This window comes from Eptatretus burgeri, chromosome 18, assembly GCF_056783735.1.
Source record: "Eptatretus burgeri isolate ZD-2024b chromosome 18, Ebu_testis_v1, whole genome shotgun sequence".
NCBI lineage: Eukaryota > Metazoa > Chordata > Myxini > Myxiniformes > Myxinidae > Eptatretus > Eptatretus burgeri.
The window spans coordinates 7,963,896-7,990,917 of NC_140978.1; the positions used below are offsets into that span (position 1 = coordinate 7,963,896).

At 43.7% G+C, this 27,022-nt stretch overlaps 1 protein-coding gene across 3 annotated transcripts in view; it reads right to left on the minus strand.

Annotated features, from left to right (window-relative positions):
• Window positions 1-7,935: 7,935 nt before the first annotated feature.
• The window catches only part of USP46 (ubiquitin specific peptidase 46), an 82,730-nt gene continuing 63,643 nt past the window's right edge, over window positions 7,936-27,022 (minus strand). For all 3 annotated transcript variants that reach the window (XM_085864296.1, XM_085864294.1, XM_085864295.1), the window contains exons 6-9: window positions 25,998-26,081; window positions 24,022-24,219; window positions 13,183-13,261; window positions 7,936-12,412 (exon numbers count right to left, since the gene is read on the minus strand). In XM_085864296.1, coding sequence (XP_085720422.1) covers window positions 12,311-12,412; window positions 13,183-13,261; window positions 24,022-24,219; window positions 25,998-26,081 — 463 coding nt within the window. In that variant the 3' untranslated portion in view covers window positions 7,936-12,310. The remainder of the gene's footprint in view (window positions 12,413-13,182; window positions 13,262-24,021; window positions 24,220-25,997; window positions 26,082-27,022) is intronic.

Here is a 27,022-nt window from a genome sequence, read left to right on the forward strand (position 1 = left end):
ATGTCAGTCGACCAGTTTGTGTAAGGCCTCCCGCTGGGCATCCTTCAAATCTACACTACTCCGCTTTACCATCTCTCAAATGGGATCGGGCCAATTCCTAACAAACTCTGGAGACCCCCTCCGGGGCCGGTCCGGCTCGATGTTATCGTCCCTCAGCTCTGCGACTTCTACCACTGGGGTGCAATCTGCCACCTTCGTGACTCGTTTAATAGTGCGTGGTTCCGTGCTGACATTTATTACCTGAACAGGCACGATAGGCCCGTCGGTGTTTACTAGGGTGCGGCCCACGACTACACCCGGGGTTGATTGCCCCGCCAGTAGTTCGGCCAGGCCGCAGGAGCCCTGCCAGGTTGGGTATGCCCGCCACTGGGCCGGGACCACTGCCTCGGCACCCGGGGGAATGATCACGGAGTTGGGAGCCTCCAGTTCTACCCTCTCATCTGTGTCCATACCCCCCAATGGCAATTCTTCACCACCCAACTGCATGACTCCTCGGCCTAAGTCGATTTTGCACCCACCGGCGGTCAGCACATCCAACCCTATTAGGCATGGGTCGCACACCTTCGCCACCCAAACCTCTATTTTTCTTTTAACAGTGCCCAATATAAAGGGCACGAAACCACGCCCTATGATGGGGGCCATTGCCCCGGTAGCTAGCTGCAAACTATGATTTTGCAGACGGTGGATCTCATCCCACCCGTCCGCACTCAAATCAAGGACCACAGGGCTGATGATCGTGGCACTTGCTCCTGTGTCCACAACGGCGTCTACCCCTACGCCGGCAATTTTGCACCGAATTGTCAAACTACCATTGCCAATTTGGCCACAATTGATGACCTGTCGCAGCTCTGAGGGCTCTTCTCCATCTGGGTCTGCCGAACACGTCCCTGCATGTTCGGCACCTTTTAGTTTCCCTGGGACTGGTGGGGGTCTTTTCAACCTCCTCCTTTACCTGCTCTATTCCCCTTTCGTTCTCTGATAATTCTTCTTCTGTCTTTTCAAACTGTTCCCTCGTCTCTCTCGTGTTTTTCTACTCGTACTCCCATTTCCTGCGTCTTTGTCTCGGCCTCCCGACCTATTTTTTTAACCATCTCCGTCATCTCTTCGTGTCTCGTTTTCACACTCCTTCTTTACGGCCTCCAATCCCTTACTTGTTTCCCGCTGATCTTCTTTTAATTGTTCTATCGTCGTCGTGTGCTTCTCCATTTCCCCCTTTATTTGATTTGGTCTTGCCCTTCTTGTACTTTTTCCATCCCGTCCAATCATTCTTATTTTTTCCGTCATTTCTTCCTTACCCGCCTCCGTCGCAGACCCCACACCTTCTACACTCCCTTTCAACTCGTTCACTTACTTTTGTATCGTGCCGACATCTTTCGCCATTTTGCCTGTTGCTTCCTTCGTTTATTTCTTTAATGCCTCTTGCCCAGCTTGGAGATTCAGACCCATGCGCTGCATCTCACCCCGCATTTCTTTCATTCGTTGCGCATTTTCATCCATGTTGTTATTCATGCCATTTTTCATTTCCTTCATTTCGTTGGTCGCTTTGTGTGCATTTTCTTTCATTTCCCTCATTTCGTCTGCGTTTACTTTCATTTCGTTTTTCATTTCTTACATCATTTGCATCAACATTTCCCCCACGCGGCTGAATTCAGCCGACCCTGACGAAGCTGAATCACCTCAGTTGGTCGTGGCTTCGTTGGGGACCGGGGAGGGATTTTGACGTAGGAAGGGGGGGGGGGTGTCATACACCGTGGCCTCCGCCGCTGCGCCCATTTCGGACTCTCGGTTTGTTTGCAGGGGGTGTTCAACCTACATATTAATGTCCTGCACGGGGATTTCGTCCTGGGCCATAGATTCTAACATTTCTAAATCCATCTCTAATCCCTCCTGCCCCTGTTCGCCTTGAACTGCCATCTTGCGTACCGGTAATAAAAAACTTGAAAGCCCGGAATTTAATGGGAACGGAGGGTCGCTCTACACACCCTTGATCCGATTCCCGTTAATTTAGTGTGGAGACGGAGGGGTTTGAATCCCACTCCTGACACCAGTGTTGTGGTTACCACCCTTTTGGCGTGCGGGCGACCGCTTCTAACCAATGGCGGCCGCTCTCCCCCACTGAACGGACAAACCTAGTCGCAGCTTTCGGATCAACGCCGAAATCCAGCTAAGGGTGTATCTTTAATCACACCGAAAATCAGCCAGCTATACTGTCCGTGCGTGACAGGGTCCGATCGCCAAATTGTCGATTTATCTAATTATGCACGCAGACAGAAATGCCGGGTATTTACACCTCGACGGGACCTGTTTGGAAACGAGCCGCTAAGCAGCTCGCTCCGTTTGCGATTTGCTGAGCGGTGTATATCGCCAAGCCCCGCCGGATCCGATTCTTTTATTGGTTAGTAACAACCAGCTATATTCCGAACTTAATTATGGCAGTTCAATTAGGGAAAGGATGCAACGAACGGGTTAACATTTAAACAATGACGTTTATTTCACACCCGTAAGCAGTCATGCAGTCATGTATGCAACCAATGCACGTATGCAATCATGCAGTCATGTATGCAACCAATGCACGTATGGGACAAAACACAAGCAAGAAAAAGAACTACAACCATCTATTTATTATGTACACACATGCACTTAACAGTTCTACTTAAAGACATGGCGCCACAACGTTCATTCAAAGAAAACCCTGGAAAGAAAAGGGCAAGAACTGGGCCTCGTGGGCCTTTAATAGTTCACGGAGCTGTGAAGACCGAAAAAGCTCCAAGAGGCCGCGCCGGTTACCTGCCGCCTCCGTGGTGACTCGCTGGGCTCTCCTCGACATCCCGTCCACACGGCAGCTGGCGTGGGCGTGGCCCAGGCCTCGTCGTGCGGCCCGGTCGATCGGGCCTAGTCGACAACGCCTCAGAGGAACGGACGGGCCTTTGCTCTTTCAGAGTTGATGCTCTCTTAAGAGCCCGTCCGTTCCTCAGCATCGTTTGGACTGTCCCGGGGCCCGATCACCTCGGACCGTTATGCTGCTGGTTGGCGACTCCTCCCGGGCCTCTCTTCAGTGACCCACAGTTTGGCCACGGCACGGCAGGCTGCGCTCCAGGCTCCCGTCTCCTCTGCTCTCTCCAGCTCCTCACGGACTGCAGACTCCAGGCTGACCCAGCTCCCAACGAGACTCCACACAACTCCCCGCTTGGCGTCTCTGCGCGTCTTTATATTGGGTCCGTGAGGCGAGGTTTTGATCTCCGATCTCTCACCTCTGACCCCCCGCTGACTCCGCCCCTTTCGATCTTTTGATCCGATTTCGACGCGAAGCTCGGAGAAAGCGGACGTGGCAGAGATCATCAGCCCCACGCGGACGTTGTGGAAATCACCGGCCCCCGTCCTAACAGGGAACCCCTGCGTCTGTCGGCAGTGATGCCGTTCGTGGGGAACTCGCCGTGGCTGGCACAAAGATGGCGGCGTTTGTGGAGATGAAGGTGAGGCGATGTTGTTCGTTGTTGAGATGTGGTTTAGGAGATGGCAAGATGTCGTTGTGGTGAAGGTGGTTGTTGTGAAGGCAGTTGTGGAGAAGGTGATTGTTGTGAAGTCGGTTGTGGAGGTGGTTGTTGTGAAGGTGGTTGTGGAGAAGGTGGTTGTTGTGAAGGCGGTTGTGGAGAAGGTGGTTGTTGTGAAGGCGGTTGTGGTGTTTGAAATGCGGTTGGGCTAAAATAAAGATAGCAAAAGAAAAACGGCGAACTGAAGATTCACAGCCCTGCACACAAATAATTGCCCGTTAAACATCGGTGGGGAAATCTATCTGAACACAGACTTATCGATACAACTGATCTTAGGACCTATATGGTGTCCTGTGAATTTCCACAACCGTAACAATATGTTGACTAATGTATTCTGAACAATTCTGGATATGGAGCCACTCGAGATTTTGCCTTGGTCAGCTTTGGCTGACCAAGGCACAATCTTGGGTGGCTCCACATCTAGAATTGTCTGGAATACATTATTCTACATGTGTACCAATTTGGGTGCTTTTATGCAAATTTGAACAATTAATCTGAAATATCAGACTACACTGCTGGACTAGTGGGGGGAGAGGGAGGAGGAGACTTTGAAAGAATCAGAATGCATGTGGAGATCACTTGGAACAGCTGCCTCTGCTATCCTGTTGACCAACTAACTGCAGGTTGTTTTCCATACCTGTGGTTAAAGTGGTGTACTCATGAATCTCCTTCTTACCTGCTCATCTTACCACATTGAGTTTCCAGTTTAATCCATATCTTTATAACTTGCAAAAATTGAAGACTTTTTTTTCAAGTACATATAATCAGTTGGTCATGTGTGTTATTCTGTTTTTGTTTGTTTGTCTGTTTGTCTGTTTGTCTGTCTGTATGGTTTAAAAGTGTGACCTGCACGCAATTGACAATCTTCATGAAACGGTGGAGTTGGCCAATTTATTTTGATGTAGGTGAAAAGGTCAACATAGGCCAAAGGTCAACAACTGTCATTTCTATAGTCCTCAATTTTCATCCGCTTCACTTGGAATTTGAACAGGATTTGCATATCAGGACAATGAATTCAACCAATTATTGGTTGAGGTCAACATAGGCCAAAAGGTTAATGGTCAACAACTTCGGTGATATTTCTAAAATCCTCAATTTTCATCCAATTCACTTAATTTCAACAGGGTTTAAGAGGTCATTGAATTGAACCACCATTTATTTTATGGTCAAATTTGTATTGGGGATTTTACTTGTATTGTGCTATGCACAATGTCTTTCTCGTTTCATTTTCTCTCACCTTCCTTATGCTTGTCTTTTTTTCTTTTTATTTTGCCTATGTCATCAGAAGTTCTCATCCATTTTTATCCCGTGTGCGTGAAATGAAAAGCCAGGTTAAGCAATTGGTTCATTTTGTCCGTCTGTCCACAAACATCAGTTTATGATCGAGGAACAACTTAATGTCAATTGAATGTTCGATCTTGAACACAAATCGGAAAACGAACCTGCAGTTAAGCAGTGCTTTGGCTCTGAATTCATCCTGATCGTGCATATGCAGAAAGGAGTGAATCTTTTTCAAAAACTGAAAACCATTCCAAACAGGAAACTTCCTGTTTTTAACCTGTCAAAGGACACAAACAAGTGCAAAGAACTAATTTAACGTGTTGAATAAGCTTGGTGTAAGAGACACTGTTTCAATGCAGTAAACTTTTAAAGGTTGAAAAAAAATTTAACTTTTTTTAAATTTAATTTAACCTTTAACACTTTCATTTAATTTCAATTGAATTATCTATTTGAACATGAGAACATAAATTGACTTTTTGGCACCTTAAGAACCTTTCCGTTTTGCAGTACTTGGACAAAATAATACCGCATTCTATGTCATGATGACCAATCAAATTTGTTGCTCGCAGACCTTGTCCACGTTCTTGTTTCTCAAGACTGGGTAAAGTGTTTGATGAACATGTTTTTAATGAGACTTCCAAGGAACAGAGGCAGTCGGATCTGCTGCTAAATTGCTGTTTTTATAAAAAGGTCAATGATTGCCATTTTAAAATAAGTGCTTAACTTGCTCAGCACAAAAAAGCAACTTCTTCCGACCAAGTATCGGAAAGCGCATCGTTTTAAGGCCTCATTTCTATTACTCAATGAATCAAGACCGTCTTTGTGTAAAATTTCAGGTCGATGAAGGGAATAAATTGTTCAACGTTAACATCGAGGATGATGGGCTTTACAAATGGATAATAACATGGGATTACAATGTAAAAGAAGACATTTTATTTGAGATTAGCAGAGAGGAATGCTGTGACAATCTGATAAGCAGAGGGGTGCAGAACTATTCGACAGTGGATGGAATTTTCTGCAGTGATGCATTCGATTTTCTGTTGTCGAAGACACGTTATTTATATACACTGCCTTCAGAAAATATTCACACACCTCGACTTTTGTCACATTTTGTTGTGTTACAGCCTGAATTTAAAATGGATTAAATTTACTTTTTTGGTCACCGATCTACACAAAATACCCCATAATGACAGTGAAAAAGTGTTTTTAGAAATATTTACGAATTAATTGAAAATGAAAAGCTGAAATGTCTAATTTACATAAGTATTCATCCCCCTGAGTCAAGACCTTATAAAAGTGCCTTTGGCAGTGATTACAGCTTCGAGTCTTCTTGGGTACGTCTGGATCAGCTTTGCATATCTAGATTTGGGGATTTTCTTCCTTGCAGAATAGCTCGAGCTGTCAAGTAGGATGGAGCGTGTCGGTGAACAGCAATTTTCTAGTCTTTCCACAGATTCTCAATGAGATTAATGTCTGGGCTTTGGCTGAACCACTCAAGGATTTTCACGTTCTTGTTCTGAAGCCATTCCAGTGTTGCTTCGGATGTATGCTTGGGGTCATTGTCCTGTTGGAACATAAATCTTCGCCGCAGTCAAATCTTTTGCACTGAAATAGGTTCTCCTCAAGGATTTGCCTGTATTTGGTTCCATTAATAGTTTCCTTTATCCTTACAAATCTCCCAGTCCCTACCACTGAAAAGCATCCCAAAAGCATGATGCTGCCACCACTATGCTTCACAGGATGGTGTTCGATGGATGATGAGCTGTGCTCGGTTTCTGCCAGACGTAGTGCTTTGCATTCAGGCCCAAGAGAGTTCAATTTGGCTCATCAGACCACAGAATCTTTCACCCCATGCTCTCAGAATTTTTCACGTTCCATTTTGCAAACTCCAGGTGTGCTGTCATGTGCCTTTTTCTCAGGAGTGGCTTCCTTCTGAATGCTCTCTCCTAAAGCCTAGATTTGTGAAGTGTTGCAGAGATTGTTGTCCTTCCGACAGGTTCTCCCATCTCAGCCAAGGAACTCTGTAGTTCTGTCGGGGTGGTCAATTGGGTTCTTGATCACCTCCCTGATCAAGGTCCTTCTTGCCCAGTTGCTCAGTTTGGTCGGACAGCCAGCTCTAGGAAAAGTCTGGGTAGTTCCGTATTCTTTCCATTTCCTAATGTTAGAGCTTTCCCATTTCCTAACAGCTTTCCTGTTCTTGGGAACTTTCAACACGAAAAATTGTTTTATACCCTTCTCCAGATCTATCCCTCCTCACAATTCTATCTCAGACTTCTACGGACAGTTCCTTGGATTTCATGGTGGAGTTTCTGCTCTGAGATGCACTGTTAACTGTGGGACCTTATATAGAAAGGTGTTTCTTTCTAAATCAAATCCAATTAATTGAATTGGTCACAGGTGGACTCCAATCAGGTTGTAGAGACGTCTCAAGGATGATCAAAGGAAATTGGATGCACCTGAGCTCAATTTGGAGTGTCATCGCAAAGGCGTTGAATACTTTTTGATAAACCACATTTCAGCTTTTCATATTTTATTGATTTGTAAAAATTTCTCAAAAAAATCCACTGACAATGGGGTATTTTGTGTAGATCGGTGGCAAAAAAAAAAAATCTCAATTCAATCCATTTTAAATTCAAGCTGAAACAACAAAATGTGAAAAGATCAAGGGGTGTGAATACTTTCTGAAGGTAATGTGTCTAAAGAACAGAAATGATTCGAGAAGACCTTGAGAGACACTAAACTATGTCAGGTCATCTCCCTTCCAAAAGCATGATATTTTCTACCCCAGTTAACCCTCCCGAAGCCTACCTCTTTCCAAGTTTCCAGGTTTTCCTTCTTGAGTTTGCTAAATTGTTTTATCCATCTTTCCACTCATGGGTCCTTCCCCAAATCTCTTTTGTCCAAGTCTCTCTTGACCCTGCTGTTGGTATGATTCCTTTTGCTCTTACATCATCATCCATTGTATGTTTTAGCTCCTCCACAAGCTTTAACTTTGTATACAAAAACAAATGAAAGGTACCTTTCCAACACAGGTCACTCAGACCTGATTCCATCAACGTTTACACATTCTCGAATGTAGAGCGCACACACACAAAACCGTACATAGCATTTTTGCCGAATTTATTGAAAAAAGTGCATTTCTTATTATAATTTACAATATTTGTATACTTCTAAATACCATTTAATCCCAAATCAATCCCCTTTTAAAACAAACAAAAAAAAAGTACAAAATTTATTCGATAAGGTCATGTACGACAAATTCATCACGCAAGCGTGAAGCATTTGGTGCAAACATCCTCAACGTAGGTGAGACGCATCCACACTGCCTGGATGTATGTGTAGGCCAACCCTCAAAAAAATAAAAATAAAGGGAACAAACAAATACCGGCTTGGGGGCACAAATTGCACTTTCCACCGCTCAGATCTCAAGACGGGGATATGCGTGAACGCGGAAGGAGCACACTTCAGAAAGAAGAGCACAAGCAGCCAGATGTTGCTGCGACAAATGGAAAGACTGGAGCTCGATTGGTGGCACCGAGCAGGCTACGCTCGGTGTTAACTAATCTCCTGCATGGGAAAGCAACAATTCGAAGTACTGCAATCAAAAACATGCGAGATAATTCCAGCAGTTAGGAAATAGACATAAAGACCTTACTATTCACAATTAAAAATTTTTTTTTAATTAAGAAACAAAAAAAAATTTATGCTTTTCATAGATTAATCGGTTTGGGCCCCCATCATCCCCCTACTCCCCTTGCAAATACCATTCTGAAAACCTGACCATCAACTTGGAGTTTATTTTCAGTCCTTGAAACCCAAAGTGAAACGACTATAGGAGGTGTACACGGCCCGAACAGCGTGGGTCTGAAAAACAGCTCACCTGATGAAAAATAAAAAAAAAGATTCCACACAAGGATACTTTATAAAAACCGAGTTGCCAATCAGGTGCCACCCTTCCCTCACACACAAATAATTTTTTTGTCACACCTCAGAATTCTTCAAAACTCAAGGAAGTAACCACCGGTACAACGTAAAATCTAACTGTAAACCCAATGAGAATGCTTTTTCTTGCACTTGTATGGTCCATGTTATGGGAAGTCTCGTAAAGACCAAATGGTGCGTGATCACCTAATCGGCTTCAAACATCCCAGTAAGTAATGTAATAGCATGCACAACACCCAATGATCAAATATGTATCCATGCTTGCAAGAACAAGCCAACACCAGACCTGGTGGTGTAATGGTTAAAGCATCCTTTCAGAGTCTGGGAGGTTGGTGGTTCAAACCCCTGACAAATCATATCAAAGACTTCAAAAATAGTACATGCTGCTTCCTTGCTTGATGGTCAGCATTTAAAAGGTTGAGCATGGACAATCCCCAAATGTTGGCATCCACGGGGAGAAGGAAATTCATCCCAAGAAGATGCCCTGCTGAGTGCGGTGAGAAAGGTGGCGCCATTGTTGCGGTGTTGCTGATACCCATAGTATCCCGAAACGTGATAGCACTTACCCCAAACTCAGTGTGTGTGCGTGTGTGTGTAGCTCCACTGTGAGCCTTAGATCCAATTTTAAAAAAAACAAAATGAAGGTGGAATTTCAAGGAAGCTCTGCTCGAAATTTCCAAGTGGATGCTTAGGGCTATTTTATGTGAATATTTTGCTTCATGTATTAGCCAAGATGCAACAATATGCTTGGTATCCTTAAGCTTCAAATGCCATCTCCTTTCCACACCTGGAAAAGCCCTTGCAAGACCTCAACCCCACAGAATAACAGATACCACAAAAGTACAGCTGTGAACGACATGGACTCATGGGACCGACTACTGTCAGGGCAGCGCCCATTTCGTTGCACAATCTGTTAATTTTCTGGCCTTCGAATAAAATTTGGCTCCAAGTTTGTTTTTCGACAAATCATGTTGCTCGATTCAAAATCGATTCCTACCATGAATGAACAAGCTATTTTCCCTTGCAGTTTCAGGAACAATATGTCAGCATCCCCTTCCGAAGCACAGCATGAAATGGTAAGACAAGCTGATCTGACTGCAAAGATCGGTCCAATTCCTGTGCTTTATATCACCGCTATTTGATGCTGGTCTAGTTATCAGATGGATGCAATCTTGTTTCCTCATGTTCACTCTTGTTCATGTTCGTATACAAGAACTCCCACATTTGCAGAAACAAGCAGTTCATGGTTCGGATCATCATGAATCCACCACTTCTCGTGAAACAAGTACGCCATCTTAAATGTGAAGAGTGTGGTGATGGTGATTACTGAATTATTCGGATGCTGGACAAGCATTCCAAAGGTTGTCTGTTTATTTCCAGGTGAAGATGGCAGTATCATCGAAGTGGATTCTTCATGAGCATCTCAAGGGGAAAAAAAATAGCTCGTGTCAGGAGAATTACCATGTCTGTACACAATTGTTGGGAAAAACACAGACCTTCACATGTAAGGAGCAATCATCTGATCCAGTCCTTCATGCGATACGAATCCACATCTGTGATCGACTCTTGGTGTCAAGGTAAATGGGTATGGGCACAAATATAGTGCCACCCAAAACCCCTCGATATGAAGAGAGATGTTTTAAAACAATGATGAGCTCCATCCATTTCAGACATCGAGGTGAAATGGCTTTGTCAAGCTAGTTCCAAAGGTTTACGTTTTGGACATCAGCAGCATGTTGAAATCTGACAGTACATTTTACCTGCAGCATTCTCCGAAAATAAGGCTACATATGAGTACCATCAATCGAGTTTCTGACAAGTCCTGGTTTAATCAAAACGATGGGGTGTTTCACAAGTTAAACAACACCTTTTCAACAGTTGTGGCAAGGTGACCAAAAAAAAAACGAAAACACTTGGTCAAATAGTGTTCGAGCATGTAAGGTACATGTATGTGATCAAAAGGGGTTTGTGCATGTGAGATAATGCTAGGCTATTAGATTACTTCCTCGATCAATCGCAGCAGGTTTTGAATTATGCAGTTCACCTTAATGTGGCACCAAGAAACGAGGATCTACAAGTGAAAGGAAAAGCATTCAAACTCAATGAAGATTTTGATATTACAACGCAAGTCACTGCTTACTTCTGCATTCCTGATGGGACTATATTTTGGGCCTCAGTGGTCGACATCCAATTCCCTTGACCACTAATAGAAGGATGTGGATTTTTTTTTCCACTATCTTGAGCACAATTGAGCGAGAGCATCTCAAGGTGGTGGGGTCGTCTTGTCAGGGTAAGAGGGGGCCTTTGCAAAAAAAAATAAAATAAAATCACCGGGAAAATCTTATCGGTCACCGCCATATCGATGATCTACAAATCCCAATTATTCGCCAGAAACTCGAGGCATTATGAGTACACGTCGTTAAAACAAAAAGGTTTATAAAGGCGTTTTCAGGCTCAAGAATAAACATCCACAATTCTTGCAACATAAACAACGGCTTGCATATGTTCCACGTCAGTATATTCACACATTCTCCGCAAATGCAACGCACGAGGAACCTTGTATGCAGCATTTTATCGACTTTTTTCCTGCCAACATTATTTATCTCACATGAAGGGTAAAGTAAATTACTGCCAGACAACATAATTATTAGGCATGAGAAATGGAGACCACAGTAACAGTGGGGATTATCAAAGGTGAAATGACGAGGTCGGAGTATAAATAAACAGGCAAAGGACTGCATCGGCATGGCAGGTGCATCACTAAGAAAGGTTTTTTTTGTTTTTTTTTTGCAGGTTGACAAATAAAAGGAAGGTAATGTAAAAGCCACCTGGGCTCAACCTTCGTGCCATTAACAAGTAAGCTATGAGGGATACCACGAAGAACATCTGTTACCTGATGAGCACAACCTTTTCAACACAAGTTAGGAAACGACGGTCGTCACGATTGATATTCTCCATGTTGTTATCGTGACGATTTGTAAATACGAAACAGTTTGGACGAAAAGCAGTTTTTAAACCACTCGCCCCGCTTTTTCCGATTTCTTTTTTAAGAAATTTTTAAGATTTCTTTTTTTTTTTGGCTGGTGCCATCGAGAGCACCTTGCCCTGAAGAAGACCAATGTGGTTGCAAAAATAAGGATGGGAACCCCCCCCCCCCCCAAAACAACAATAACGATAACACAACAAATTGTTAGCCGATATCATTTTCTTCATTTGTACTTGGCTCCGTTGTTCGGTATTAACCGACCTTTAGAAGGAATTTTTAAACTGCCATTGTTAGCGGCTCGAGCTGCAGAACTCGAACTTGCCAATGCTCCCAAATCGTAAAAAACCAAAATACCCCAAAAACTGAAAAATGGGATAAATGTACTAAACGGACAGACTAAAGGAGCAGACAGCTTGTAGTCTCTAATGAAGAGCATCTTCATTGTGCAACACCCTGCAAAAGCCATTCATGGACACATGGAAGAACGTGTTTGTCGACCTTTCGGAGGGATTCGCGTAATGACTTTTTTTTTTTTGCTCCCACACATCTCTCACTCCCTCGACTGGTAAAACAGGATGTAACCAGACTCAGAGTTTTTTGAGACATCCGTTGTCAGGCCATAGAACTCTTCAATAGCTTGTGGGTCTATTTTCTGCCAACAAAGAGGGTGAGAAAAAAAAAGGGAAGGAAAACAAATTGTGACGAAAGAGTAAAAGGTTTGGCAATAAGGCAGAGAAAAGTTAAAATAATACAACAAGACACCTGGCGCCAGAGACATCTGCCATCTTGTATGAACCTACAAAATGTATCGCTCAGAGATTTTTTTGCACTCATTAAGGTGTGTCAATGTTTTGCAGGGAGTTTTTTTCATTGGGATAAAGCGATGAAAGCGACGCCGTTACGGAATTGGGGACGTGCACGGAAAAGCCAGCAAGTGCAGTGTGCATGGTCTGCGGTGCAGGCAGGAATTGATAGATGATGTGGAGGTGATGTTATAGCTTACGTTTGTACTGAGGAAGACTAAACGAGACTGAAAGGTCGAAAAAAGGCTCAAGGAGAACATTGCAGCCTCCTTCTTGCCTTGCCTGCTGTTAGTTGGTTAAAAAGAGGTTTGCATATGCGGCAAGCCAAACCATTGTTCAGTGTGGATAACACCAGTCGACCAAAAATGCATCTTCATGTTAAAGGCACATGGCTTACACTGCAGGAGGTAAAATGTACAGCAAGGGACACAGCGAGCTTGGAAAATGGCTAATAGGGTCGAGACAGGGCATATGATGCACTTGCAGATTTGTGTCTTTTAAACATTTGACCTAACTGCGAGTTCCCTTTATAATTTGCAATCCTCCTTTTGGGTGGGTGCACAAAAAAAAAAAACCTCATTGTGCTGCCATGATGTGCACACATCTCACATGTACTCACCTCAACAATGTCATCATCAAACAGGAGCCAAAAACCATGGCTTTTCACTATTGTGATGTAATGTCCTCTGTTGGGGCCGCTGTGTTTGGAGGGGAAAGAGAGAACAAAAAAAAAAGTTTAAAAATAACCTTACAGCAAAATCAACTAAGTAATAAGTGCCTTAATATCTTGCAAAGCAAACAACAACAACAACACGAGAAAGCGTCTCAAAATGCAAACCCGTCTGCGTCTGTTTTCCATTCAAACTAAACTTGATGAAAACAGCAGCTAAGAAATTGTATTAATTGGTGTTTTCCATATTCTCATAATAAAGGTTTGTTGAAAATTTGATGACAAAGGTTAGGGAGCAAATCCAGTTAACAGAGGCCTGGACACGGACTCTTCCCAGAGAGGTGTGTGTACCTGAGTGCGCACAGTGCAGGGTGAAGGTGAGTCCTGCACGTAAGATGCTTGTGCTGGAGCCGCCATGAGCGAGGGTGAAAGTGAGCATGAGTGTACGAATGCAAGTGTGAGAACGGCACTTATGAGTGAAATTATTAGAATGGACTGAGAGAAACAAGCAGGAATGCCAGCAGGGGAACCACCATCAGACAAATTTGATATGGTGAGAACCAGGATGGCACCACACTGAGTAAGCGAGTACGGCTCTGGCTCGGGTTGAGCTGAGGGGCAATTGGGGGGTGCGGTAGGCATGCACGCGAGCCCCTTGAGCATAGATAGGAATGGAAGGTCACGCTCCCTCAGGATATTGTGGAAGACCGAGCACTTCACCTCAACTCATTTATTACCTCCGCCACCGAAGGTGAAGGAGGTTATGATTTCACCCGTCTGTCCGTTTGTTAATTGCCGGAATCCTTCGGATTTCGGCAATTATGTTGGTCGGTTGTGTGTGTCATTCTGTGTGTCTGTCTGTCTGTTTGTGTGTTTGTTTACCCTGTAGCAGCCACACCGTTTCAGCGATCATGACCAAACTGTGTACAGACGTCGGCCATGGTCCAACTTAGACACTTGTCGTTTTTGGTGAATCTAGGTCAAAGGTCAAGGTCACCGAAAAACCGAAATTCATATTTTCGCAACAACGTCCGCTAAAATGGTTGTATCGACTTCAAACCAAATCCAAACTGTGCATCTTCCAATTCTGCATCCAACCATATGTCTCATTGGGGTGTCACACCAACACCCTTCTTAGCGGTCGGGGGTCGAATGTCAGGGGGGGTCGGGTCAACACTTTCAAATTGCGATAAAAACGCCATTTCAAGTCCGATTGACTTCCAAGTTATGATCATGACCAAACTAAGTGCTATAACTCATTAAACAGTAGCACTATCGATTTATAAGAACCAAATTGATTTCCAGGTTTTTGTTTTTTTCAGAGATCATGGAGATATGACAAAGTTATTCTGGCAATTCCTTGCTCAACGAGCAATTTCATTTGTTTGTTTGTGCGCAGGATATCTCAAAAAGTTGTTGATGGATCCGGATGAAATTTTGTGGACATGTTGGGTGTGTGACAAGGATAAAATTATTGGATTTTGGTGAAGATCCAGATCTGGATCTGACTACTAGAATTTTAAAGTGATTCTTCATCATTGAGAGATTGGGCCAAAAACTATATATAGCACAATATCTTAAAAAGTAGTGGACGGATTCGGATGAAACTTGGTGGACATGTAGGGTTTGTGACAAGGAAGAAATTATTTGATTTTGGTGAAGATCCAGATCCGGATCTGATAATTTTTTCAAGTGATTCTTCACCATAGAGAGATAGGACTATACCGATATATGGAATGATCTCAAAAAGTTGTGGCCGGATTCAGATGAAACTTGGTGGACAGGTTGGGTGTGCGACCACGGCAAATTGATTTGATTGTGGTGAAGATCCGAATCCAGATCAGACTCCTAGAATATTTAAGGTGATTCTTCAACGTTGAGAGATCGGGCCAAAAATGATACACACACTACATGGCCAAAAGTATGCGGACATCCCTTCTAATTGGTGGATTTGGCTATTTCAGCTACACCCATTGCTGACAGGAGTATAAAATCAAGCACACAGCCATGCAATCTCCATAGACAAACATTGGCAGGGGAATGGGCCGTACTGAAGAACTCGGTGACTTTCAACGTGGCACAATCATAGGATGCCACCTTTCCAACAAGTCAGTTCATCAAATTTCTGCCCTGCTAGAGCTGCCATGATCAACTGTAAGTGCTGTTATTGTGAAGTGGAAATGTCTCGGAGGAACAACAGCTCAGCCGTGAAGTGGTAGGCCACACAAGCTCACAGAACGGGACCGCCGAGTGCTGAAGTGCGTAACACGGAAAAATCGTCTGTCGTCGGTTGCAACACTCACTACTGTGTTCCAAACTGACTGGAATCAACGTCAGCACAAGCACTGTTCATCGAGAGCTTCATGAAATGGGTTTCCATGGCCGAGCAGCCGCACACAAGCCAAAAGGCCCAGTCACACTTTGACGTTTTAGCCAGCTTATGCCGATTTTTGAAAAATTTGTCTAAAACGCTGGCACACGTCGTGTACGTTATGGGTAAGTTTTGGAAACATTGAGAGCACGCTGAAAAACACTGCCATACGTCGTAGTACGCTGGCTTTCATCGTTGTACTTTGCGGTTGTCCTCAAATTTTTTCATGCCTGAAATTTTACGACTTATGCCGGCGTATGCCTCACCACACGTTCCGCTACGCTGGCCATAAGTTGTAGGCACGTTACGCGATCGTTGACACACGTCCACACACGTTACTTGTAAGTTACTCATAAGTCGAAACACGTCAAGGTAATGGTTAGCGTCAGTGTTCCAGACTCCCTGGTTTTGTTTTGTTTTTTTTCTCCGGTATGACGGTCATGTTGACACTTCGATTTCTAGTGCGGTTATGATTTAAATCGTTGAGCGGCAGCCTATTAATTATATTATATTGTAACCGCACTAGAAATCGAAGTGTCAACATCACCGTCATACCGAAGAAAAAATAAAAATAAAAAAACATGGAGTCTGGAACACTGACGCTAACCATTACATTGACGTGTTTCGACTTATGAGTAACTTACAAGTAACTTTTGTCGACATGTGCCAACGATCGCATATCGTGCGTAAAACATTCCCATCGCATGCGGAACGTGTGAGGCATACGGCAAGTACGTCGTAAAATGTTTAACACGTTTGAAAGTACAAGACGTACTCCACTTACTGCGACGTATGATAGCGTACTTTAGCGTTCTATTCACGTATACCAAACTTACCCATACCGTATTCGACGTGCTCCAGCGTTTTAGATGCATTTTTCAGGTCGGCATACGCTGGCAAGATCACCAAGGTGTGACTGCGATGTTGACACTTCCATTTCTCCGGCGGTTATGATTTCAATCATTGTGCGGCAGCCTTTTAACAGGCTACGTCACGTGATCGTCGGCGATACGTGAAGCGTGCTATGCATAAGTTAGACTATCGTTGGGAATAGGTTGTGAACGCCAACAACAGGCTAAGCATTCGTTGGTATAAGTTATCTATAGGACAATGAAACGTTCTGTGTCCGTTACTAATATGTTGTGCATATGACCAACTTGTTATGAATACGTCCGAATCTTTAAAAAAAACATCAAAAGTTCAGCGTAAGCCAGCGTTTTACATACATTTTGATACGTTGCCATTGCTGGCTAAAACGTCAAGGTGTGATCGGGCCTTAAGATCACGATGCACAATGCCAAGCGTCGGCTGGAGTAGTGTAAAACTCACCGCCATTGGATACTGGAGCAGTGGAAACGCATTCTCTGGATTGATGAATCACGCTTCACCATCTGGCAGTCTGACGGATGAATCTGGGTTTGGCGGATACCAGAAGAACGCTACCTGCCTGAATGCATCGTGCCAACTGTAACGTTTGGTGGAGGAGGAATAAAGGTCTGGGGCTGTTTTTCATGGTTCGGGCTTGGCCCCTTAGCTCAAGTGAAGGGAAATCTTAGAACTACAGCAAACAATGACATTCTAGATGATTCTGAGCTTCCAACTTTGTGGCAACAGTTTGGGGAAGGCCCTTTCCTGTTTCAGCATGACAATGCCCCGGTGCACAAAGCCTAGTCCATACAGAAATGGTTTGTCGAGATCGGTGTGGAAAAACTTGACTGGCCTGTACAGAGCCCTAACCTCAATCTCATCGAACACTTTTGGGATGACTTGGAACGCCGACTGCGAGCCAGACCGAATCGTCCAACATCAGTGCCCGATCTCACTTATGCTCTTGTGGCTGAATGGCAGCAAATCCCCGCAGTAATGTTCCACCATCTAGTGGAAAGCCTTTCCAGAAGAGTGGAGGCTGTTATAGCAGCAAAGGGGGGGGGGACCAATTCCATATCAATGCCCATGATTTTGGAATGAGATGTTGGACGAGCAGGTGGCTGCATACTTTTGGCCATGGAGTGTAGCATATTTCAAAAATGTATTGGACCAGATATGTTCTTGTGGATCAGGCATTACAGGACGGAGGTATGAGGAGTGCCCTTCTAGTTCCTCTTTTTTCCCACCTGTGTAACCACCTTCCATACTCTCTCCAATGTCATTCTTTCCTACAGGTCTTCAAGACCTGTTCACCACCATCTCAAGTCATCCCCCATCCATAATTACAATCTTTTCTACACCCGTTAAACCACTCCAAACCCCTCCCAAAATTTTGCTGATTTATCGATATTGTACACACATGGTCTCGTGGTTAGAATACCTGGTTTACACCCAGGTGGGCCCGGGTTTGATTTCCGATGTGGGCACCACACTAGCAGGAGTTGCAATCGCTAGTGTAGCGACTCAAGTAAAATGGAGTGGCAAGCAATCGAATGGTGTAGCCACTTTCGCTCAATCACATGATGATCCATAATTGTCCACCCTTTGCGTTCTCCACAGCTGATGGGTGAGACATAACGATAGAGGATTCAGAAGACTTCGTCATATTGACGTTTTTTAAGTTGTAAAGAAAGGATTGAATTGGTTATAAAAACTGAAATTGCAGATAGTTAATTCGGATTTAATTGGAGGACTTTCTGGATGGAATGCCTTCCTCCTCCTTTTTCTCGTCCCAACGGGATTAGGGATGAGATTAAATGATAATGAGGCGCATGGATCAAAATGTATAGGGAATGATAATGGAGTGACATTGTGCGAAGAAGGTGTGAAGAGCGTGTGGATGTGAAGAATGAAAGCACCTCCCACAGAGATGAATCCTCATCTTAGCAAGAGATGCATGTGATTGAGCTGTTTTCAAACATGGATGCCATTTCGGTGTTGGTGCTGAAAGAATAACAGATGAATTAATAAAAAGGTGCAAAGTTAAAGGGCTGAGAGCATGGTCTGAGTGTGAACCAGAGCTCAAGAGAGATACACCACAGATCCCGAGAGCCTTGAGTGGCAGAGGCCGCAGATGTAAAGAGGGCATGAGGATCTAAATTGTGTGAGAAGCGCACGCGCGCACACACACACACACACACACACACACACACACACACACACACACACACACACACACACACACACACACACACACAAACACGTCCTCATACAATCAAATTTGGAAAACAATGTGGCTGAAATCTCAGACCGAATCCCTGCCAAAACCACCCCCTCCCCTCCTCTCCACCACTAGGTCAGGTAGGTGAAGTATGGGAGCATGTGCCAGAGCAGCGCGTCGCTGCGTCCACTTTCCGCCGGTACTCTAGGGGCCTCCGTCTGGCCATCCCCCAGGCAGATGCCAGGCCCATCCCCATCTCCTTGAGATGATGGTCAACCTGCTGCAACCATGAGGCACGTGGTCGGCCCACTGGCCTCCTCCACTCATGAGACTCCCTCGCTGAGAGAATCTGGTGAGCAGGATCAGCGTCAGGAAAACGAGCCACATGTCCATACAGCCGCAACTGACGCTCACGGACTTTGCAGGTAACAAATCTCATCCGAGTCTCTCTCAGCAATCGCTCGTTGGACACAAAATCCGACCAGCGATAGCCAAGAATTCTCCGAAGACACCTGGTACCAAAGGAATTAAGTCTCCGTCTCAGATCCTTGGTCAGAGTCCAAGTCTCGCACCCATAGAGCAAGACTGGAAGTACCAAGGACCTGAAGACTCGGACTTTCGTCCTCCCGCACAGGTACCGGCAGCGCCACACCTCATGATCCAGTGAATCCATGACTCCCCAGGCCCGACCCAGACGTCTATTGACCTCTGACTCGCAGCCAGCAGAGACATGAATATCACTGCCAAGGTAAGTGAATCTCTCCACGACCTCAACATCCTCACCACAAACAGACACAGACAGGACAGCAGCATCCAAGATGTCACCGAAAGCCTGGATCTTCGTTTTGACCCAAGAAACCCATAATCCCAGCGGCTCCGACTCCTCATTCAGCACCTCGAGGGCCCCCAAGAGGATGTCTAAAGTCTCCGCAAAGATGACTGCATCATCTGCAAAATCAAGGTCCGAGATCTTGACATTCCCAAATGATGCACCGCAGCTTGATCACCGTACCATTCTCCAGGATTTAAGGTGCAGCTTTAGAGTTGCTACAACAAGCCTGTGGTCAGTATTGAGGAACCGAGCACTCCGGTAGACCCTGCAGTTCTGGATCATCCTCCAACGACCGTCAATGAGGACATGGTCAATCTCCTTTGCCACACCGCCAGCGTTGGAATACCAAGTCCAGCGATGAGCTTGTGGGCGCTGAAACCATGAACCAGCCACCCTAAGTCCATGACTTCTTGCAAAATCAAGGAACTTAGTGCTATTCTGGTTCATAGTTCCTGACCCATGGGGACCAACACACACCTCATAACCGTCCCTATCAGTTCCAGTCGATGCATTGAAATCCCCCAAGACTAGAAGTGTATCTCGTCTGGGGCACTGATCAACCACAGACTCGAGTGTGGCGTAGAATGCATCCCTCACGGTGAGATCACTCGCCTCAGTCGGAGCATAAATAGAGACCAGGGAAATGACACCTAAGGAGTGACGAATCCTTAATCTCATAATACGCTCGTTGACCGTGCCCCACGTCCCCCACGTGCCCCACCGTGCCCCCCCCCACACGTTGACCATGCCCCCACCGTGGACCTCGAGGTCCACCACCAACAGCAACAAAATAATAAAGGATCGGATGCTCTCAAGAAGAACCAACCCAGTTTACCTCAGATTATTTTCTGATATACTGCTGTTGTATAAGCTTTGGAGAACTCTGCATAAACAATTCCATATCATTAACTAGAGGGGCACTCAGTAGAGCGCATACCCCCGCCATGTAATGCCCGATCCACGAGAACATATCGGGCCCAATACATTTTTGAAATATCATGCTATACAGTAATGTATCGTTTTTTGGCCCTTTCTCTCAATGAAGAAAAATCACTTAAAAAATTAAATAATGCTCGTATCCAGATCTGGATTCGGAACTTCACCAATTCATTCTTGCCACACACCCAACATGTCCACAAAATATCATCCGGATCCATCAACAACTTTTTGAGATATCCTGCACACAAACAAACAAACAAATAAACCAATGTCACCCGCAGGGTGACCCGTATCTTGCCAAAAGGTGACCACGTGTGACTTCTTTAAGGTCACACTGAAGTGAACAGAGCTGCTATCCACCAGGAGCGACTCCTTGAGGAATATCTGCCTACAAGAGATTCCGATGAGAATTGTTCTACAGAGTAACCATGAAAAATATGCTTTTGCCTCATAACGTCACCAAATGACGTCATAATGTCTCAAGCTTGACATATCTAGAAAGCACTCATCGAGGTGTTCAATTTGAGGTACTACACGATATGGTTCCTAAAACTTGAAAATTTGACCTTGGGGTCAAATATGTTTGACCGTCCACCGTGCGCTACCGCTAGAGATCGGAGTATAGGTGTTTGCCGAGACAGTGGTGCCCCCAGAAACCGAATTTAATTCGTTCCAGGAGGCTGTTCGGATCGCAAAAAGTTCGGATTCCAAAACTATTTTCCCAATAAGAAATAATGGAAAGTGAATTAATCCGTTCCTGGACCCCAAGAAAACCCACTTTCAACTGAAATTCCACATGTTTAAGGTAAAATAAGATGAGCAAATGACCTTCGGTGGCGGTGTATTGTATGTAAACTGATACAATCACCACATCCAAAGGTCCACACAGGCTCGAGCTCCGTCCTGGGTTCTGATCACTCGCGCACTCTGCGAGAGCGCTGCCCCCAGGGCAGCTCAAACATGATGCCCCCAGGACCACACTCACTTTCATCAAACGCATCGGGATGAGGTAATCATGGATATTCCAAATTACAACCGGTTTTTCTGTGAAATTAAATCCTTGCCCGACAGTCCGTCACACCACGTGATCGGATTGCTTTTTTGTTATTAATTAAAACACAAAATGAGTAAAAAAAAAAAACAGCACAAATCAAGGTGAAAACACGAGGTAAAGTAGCGATCGACACACGAGAGATGCTTTCACGAGGACTTCCACCGACGAACTGAATGAACAAAGCGCGAAGATGCGGCTCAAACAGGTGGGGGAGACGCACGTGAACAAACATGAATGTCATGTTGTGTTCGGTTTTTAGGGCAAAATTTTCTCGAAAAAATTGTTCGGATTCCAATTTGTTCAAACAATGGGGCGTTCGGATTCTGGGGGCACCACGGTACTCCGAACTGGTATATTCAGTTATATATATATACTAGTATATTCCGAACTGTTATATTTTTATTTCAGTAAAAAAAGAACTGGTATATATACTCACTCGTAACCGTCCGTCTGGCCGCACGTTCGCCTTAGGGCCCCCCTGCGGTCGCCTTGCGGGCACCTTGAGGCTACCTTGCATCTGCCTTGAAAATTCTATGGCCGCCGCAGGGACGCCCTAAGGTCACCGTGCGACATCAAATCAAAGTCCGTACGGCAACCCCACGTTTTCGGTCTTCACAATTTATAAATACGCCGTGCGGCTCCCCGAAAAATAAAAACATATGTGACTGCTACATTGTGTGACCGTGGAAATACTGCGGCCGCCGTATAATTGCTAGTGGCCGTGGATTTTGTAAACCCTACGGCCGCCGTGCCAAATGTGACTTAGGCCTCAACGACGCATTTCTCAGAACGTATCCCCATCGTTAAGTGGCGCATCACTGTATATATATATGTATATATTTACATATATATATATGTATATATATTACTAAAACTCTCATCATGTATGTATGTATGTATGTATGTATGTACGTATGTATCCGAAATACAGCCCAAACGGTACACGATAGCACAAAAATTTTTGGCCCACCTTACTCACCATTTGCCTGCGGTGTGCATTATAAAGTTTCGTTAAAATCAGGCAACGAAAAAATTATTAAAAAAATCAATTCCCGATTCAGTCAAGTACTCTTCGGGAGAATTTGATCAATGCAAACAACCTCAGCGGTATAGTTTGCTGGAGCTATCTTTTTTATTTTCTTGAAATGATTTATTTTAAAATGTCAAACATTTCGTGTAGACAAAGAACAATTTATTTTTCAGCATAAAATAAACATCGCCATTTTGATCTAATACTTCCATGTTCATTAATAAATAAAAGAAACCAATGTCACCCACAGGGTGACCCGTATCTTGCCAAAAGGTGACCACGTGTGACTTATTTAAGGTCAAACTGAGGTGAACAGAGCTGCTATCCACCAGGAGCGACTCCTTGAGGAATATCTGCCTACGAGAGATTCCGATGAGAATCGTTCTACAGAGTAACCATGAAAAATATGCGTTTGCCTCATAAACGTCACCAAATGACGTCATAATGTCTCAAGCTTGACATATCTAGAAAGCACTCATCGAGGTGTTCAATTTGAGGTACTACACGATATGGTTCCTAAAACTTGAAAATTTGACCTTGGGGTCAAATATGTTTGACCTCAGGCGTTAACCATGAAGGTCAAGGCCAATCGCCACCAAAAATTAATCAGCTGAGCGCCAGACCATGAACTATATTCCCATGAAGTTTAAAGACGATCCGATCAAAATTACTCAAAAAAATAAGGGTTTCTTCGACTCCCCTGATTTGCGACAAAGTGACCTTGACCTTTGACCTTGACCTTCAAAATTTTGTGCACTGAAAGGGACCTCTATAGGCCTCTGATATGCGAAGTTACAAAAATTTCCAATGATAACTGTGCTCTGCAGAATTTTTTATATGTGATTACAGACAAAAATAAAAAAAAACATACAAGCTGACTAACATGTCTCGCAAAAACTTCGTTTTGGCAAGATAAAAAAATTGTGTTTAGAAGATTACGCACAACAATTTCTTCGACTTTCTTCTCCGTTTTTTTTTTCACATTGACGCGCTGTATCAAGTTCCGTTCAAATCGGGCAACGAAAAAAAATTATTAAAAAATCAATTCCTGATTCAGTCAAGTACTCTTCGGGAGAATTTGATCAATGCAAACAACCTCAGCGGTATAGTTCGCTGGAGCTATCTTTTTTTCTTTCTTTTTTTTGAAATAATTTTTTTTTATCAACTGCTGTCACACCAGGAACCCAACAGGTTCCTGAGTCATCTAGTTTATTTACAAAACAATGATTTGTAAAAATGACATATTTTGTTAAAACAAATAATATCACGAACGTTAATTTAAGAGCAAAGAATGCCAATCAATCTACAAGCTCCCTGGACTTTGATGCAATGGAATCCAACCAGAATACATACGAATCATGTCGTATGTCGTAATTGTCAATGTCAAGGATTAGTTGAGACTTAATAATAAAAGAATTTGTGACTTAACTGGTGAAGAAACAACAGACCAAGTTATGGAGGCAACCGAGCTCACCTGCCACAGTGTACAACAACCGCGACCAGGTCGTACATCCGGTCGGGATTGGTGGCATCACCGGACGTGTTGAAGAGGCGCAGCTCCAGTGGGAAAACAACACGGTACGACAGCTTGGTGTAACGGTGCAATTGTTCCATATACTTGAAGCGCTTGAGGTGGAGAGCGAGGATCATTGGCAACTTCTTTACACGCATCCTACATGAGATACGCACAATTACATTAATTCCATAACATAACCGGAGAGATTCGCAAATGCTATTGTATTCTGTGAAGCAGGTACTTGCAGGGGTTGCAAAATGAAAATGAACACAAGAATATTAACACTGGAATCAATGCTATTAATTAATTTATTTATATTATTAATATTAATTATTTATATTAATAATAATATAATTATTTATATTATTAATATTAATTAATTTATTTATATTTATTAATATTAATATTAATTGATGAGATTAATAACGGTGAAGGTTTAAGATAAGGTTCCAAGAAAAAGAAAATCTGTGGGTCCCGGTTAAAACGCCACCTGAAGCCAAGTCTGCTTTCCTGTATATTATTTAATCAGCAACATTATGCTTAGTGCAATTTTTTTGGGGTGGCAGGATGGCCGAGAGCAGTGTTTTCAAGGTGGGGCATGAGGATTCAGAATTAATGAATCAATATATGATCGCTTTCATAGCTTTGCACTTTCAAATTTTCAAAAGTTTGAACCATGATGTGGCTGTCTGAGGAGAACGAAAAGAAATACCCAAACTCGACTACTTTGGCAAGGGAAGTATTGATAAATTTTCCATCATCTTATTTAGTCGAATGTGGATTTAGTGTTGTTACCGATTTGCTGCAAGCTAAGAGAAATCGACTGGAAATCACGAAACGTGGTGATTTAAGGCTGAAACTGACAAAATTGGTTCCTCGAATCAAACAAATGTGCAGCCAGCGTCAAGGGCAGGGCTCCCATTGAAGTGAGTAGCAATTGAATAAAATTTGCAATAAAGTTTTAATAAAGACTTCTGAATACATATGTAGTATATACTGTAGTGTCTCCAATCATGGTGGGGCGTACGATTTTTCTGAAAATAAAAGTGGGGCGTGGGACAAAAAAAGGTTGAGAAACACTGGCCTAGAGGTATGTACACGCATCTCAAAGCTATCTCGCCTGGGTTCAAATCCTGACCCAGCTATAAACTCATAGCCTGGTGTTTCACAGGCAGGGCGATTCACCAATGTATGTGCTGCCCCTTGGATGGATGACAAACACAGAGACGGCCTATGTGTAATTATGACGTTGCTAGATTGGATTCTAAAACTGTAGAATTATACTCTTCTAGAGTGTCTGGATGCTCACAAGTTGTGAACCATGGTGGCAAACTAAATAAATAAATAAAATAAAAAGCTGGATGGGTCACTCCAGCGTAGAGTTCTGTATGTTACGGCAGGAATTTCAAATCGAGCCAGGGTGCCAGCCACAATGGTCTAAACTTGTGAAAGACGTTGTGGGATCTTTAGCATTCACCAGGACACTAAGGTTAACGTCCCACTGAAGGACGGAGCATTCACTGATGTAACACCCTGCCTATGAAGCACCAGGATGAGTTTATCATCAGGTCGGGAATCAAAACCCAGACTCGATACCTCAAAGGTGTCTGTGCCATCTCCAAACTATTCTGCCAGTCCAGGACCAGGATCTGGAGTATCAAAGGTGGGGGGGGGGTACCAAAAGAGAAAAACAAAACTACTTCAGTCATGACAAAACTACCCCCCATGCACTGCCACATCCTTCTCTCCCATACAGAATATGCAAGTAAATAACTCAGAATTGTTTTCCAACCAATTATCTCATTGACAGCTCACATGAGGGAGCTAACTTTTATAAATAAACATGAACTATGTTTTACTATTCCAGCTTGTATGGTTATGCCTTGCATTTATCAGCTGCCCCATCCCCGGAAGAGGTTTGTAGTTGCGCACACCTTTTCTGTGCCTCCTGCTTGCTACAGCACTGCTCGCAGTAGTACTTGTATTCACTACAAAGCGTCTCTGTGTTACTGAAACCTCTGTGGGGAAGGAAGACAGGTTGCAGAAAAGATCAGGTGTACCCAGCTTCTGTAATAATAATTAAAATAAAATAAAAACTAATTGTTTGCATGCAAAGGGCAATTCAAAATAGAAAAGCAAAACTACATCACTTCCAAAACTCTGAGGCCGCGTGATACATGAGACAGAGAACGCAACTTTTATATTTGCTTTAAAGCATTGCTCAGGAATTATCAAGCCACATTTAACAATAAATGTAATGGAACGGATATCAAATAATCATTCACAAAAATCATCAGGAAAAAAAAAAAATGTTTTTACTTCGACATTTTAAACAAGCTGAGGCACAGCTAGCAGTGATTTTTGGTGACGTGTGATTGGCAGGACGGTACGTGACATGAAAGGCAAATGGGAACCGCAGAACGAATGCGGTGAAACCATTGATTTTAGCTATTCAAGGAACGATACTCAAATCAGAAAACATGTTATGCTGAAATTATTGTCAACAGAGATGAAAGTTCCTGGAAATTTGCATCCAAACAATGTCGCTCACAGAACTTGTGTACATGTCAATACATGACCCGTGTCAATATCCACAATGAAATGGCCATACATGTGGTCCAAGTCAGTTCAGAAATGGCTAGGCATCATTAAACACGAAAGGAACTGGCTCATGCCATTGGAAAGGAATTCATGTTGGGGGTTGACTCGTCTGCCGTGCTTCCGTGTCCAATGTTCATCGCGGCGTCATTTCTACGGCACTGACAGAATGGACAGGTCACCGAACAACCTAGTTCAGGTCATCCAGGGGTTAAATAACCCATCATATCAAAAAGAATCGTTATCTTGTCACCTTTGCCAAAGGAACTCCATTTCAAGAGCACATTCCAACAACATAATGGAAATAAACACCTGCAAATCGCAATCAACCATACAATTTCGACCTAGACAGTTCAGAACA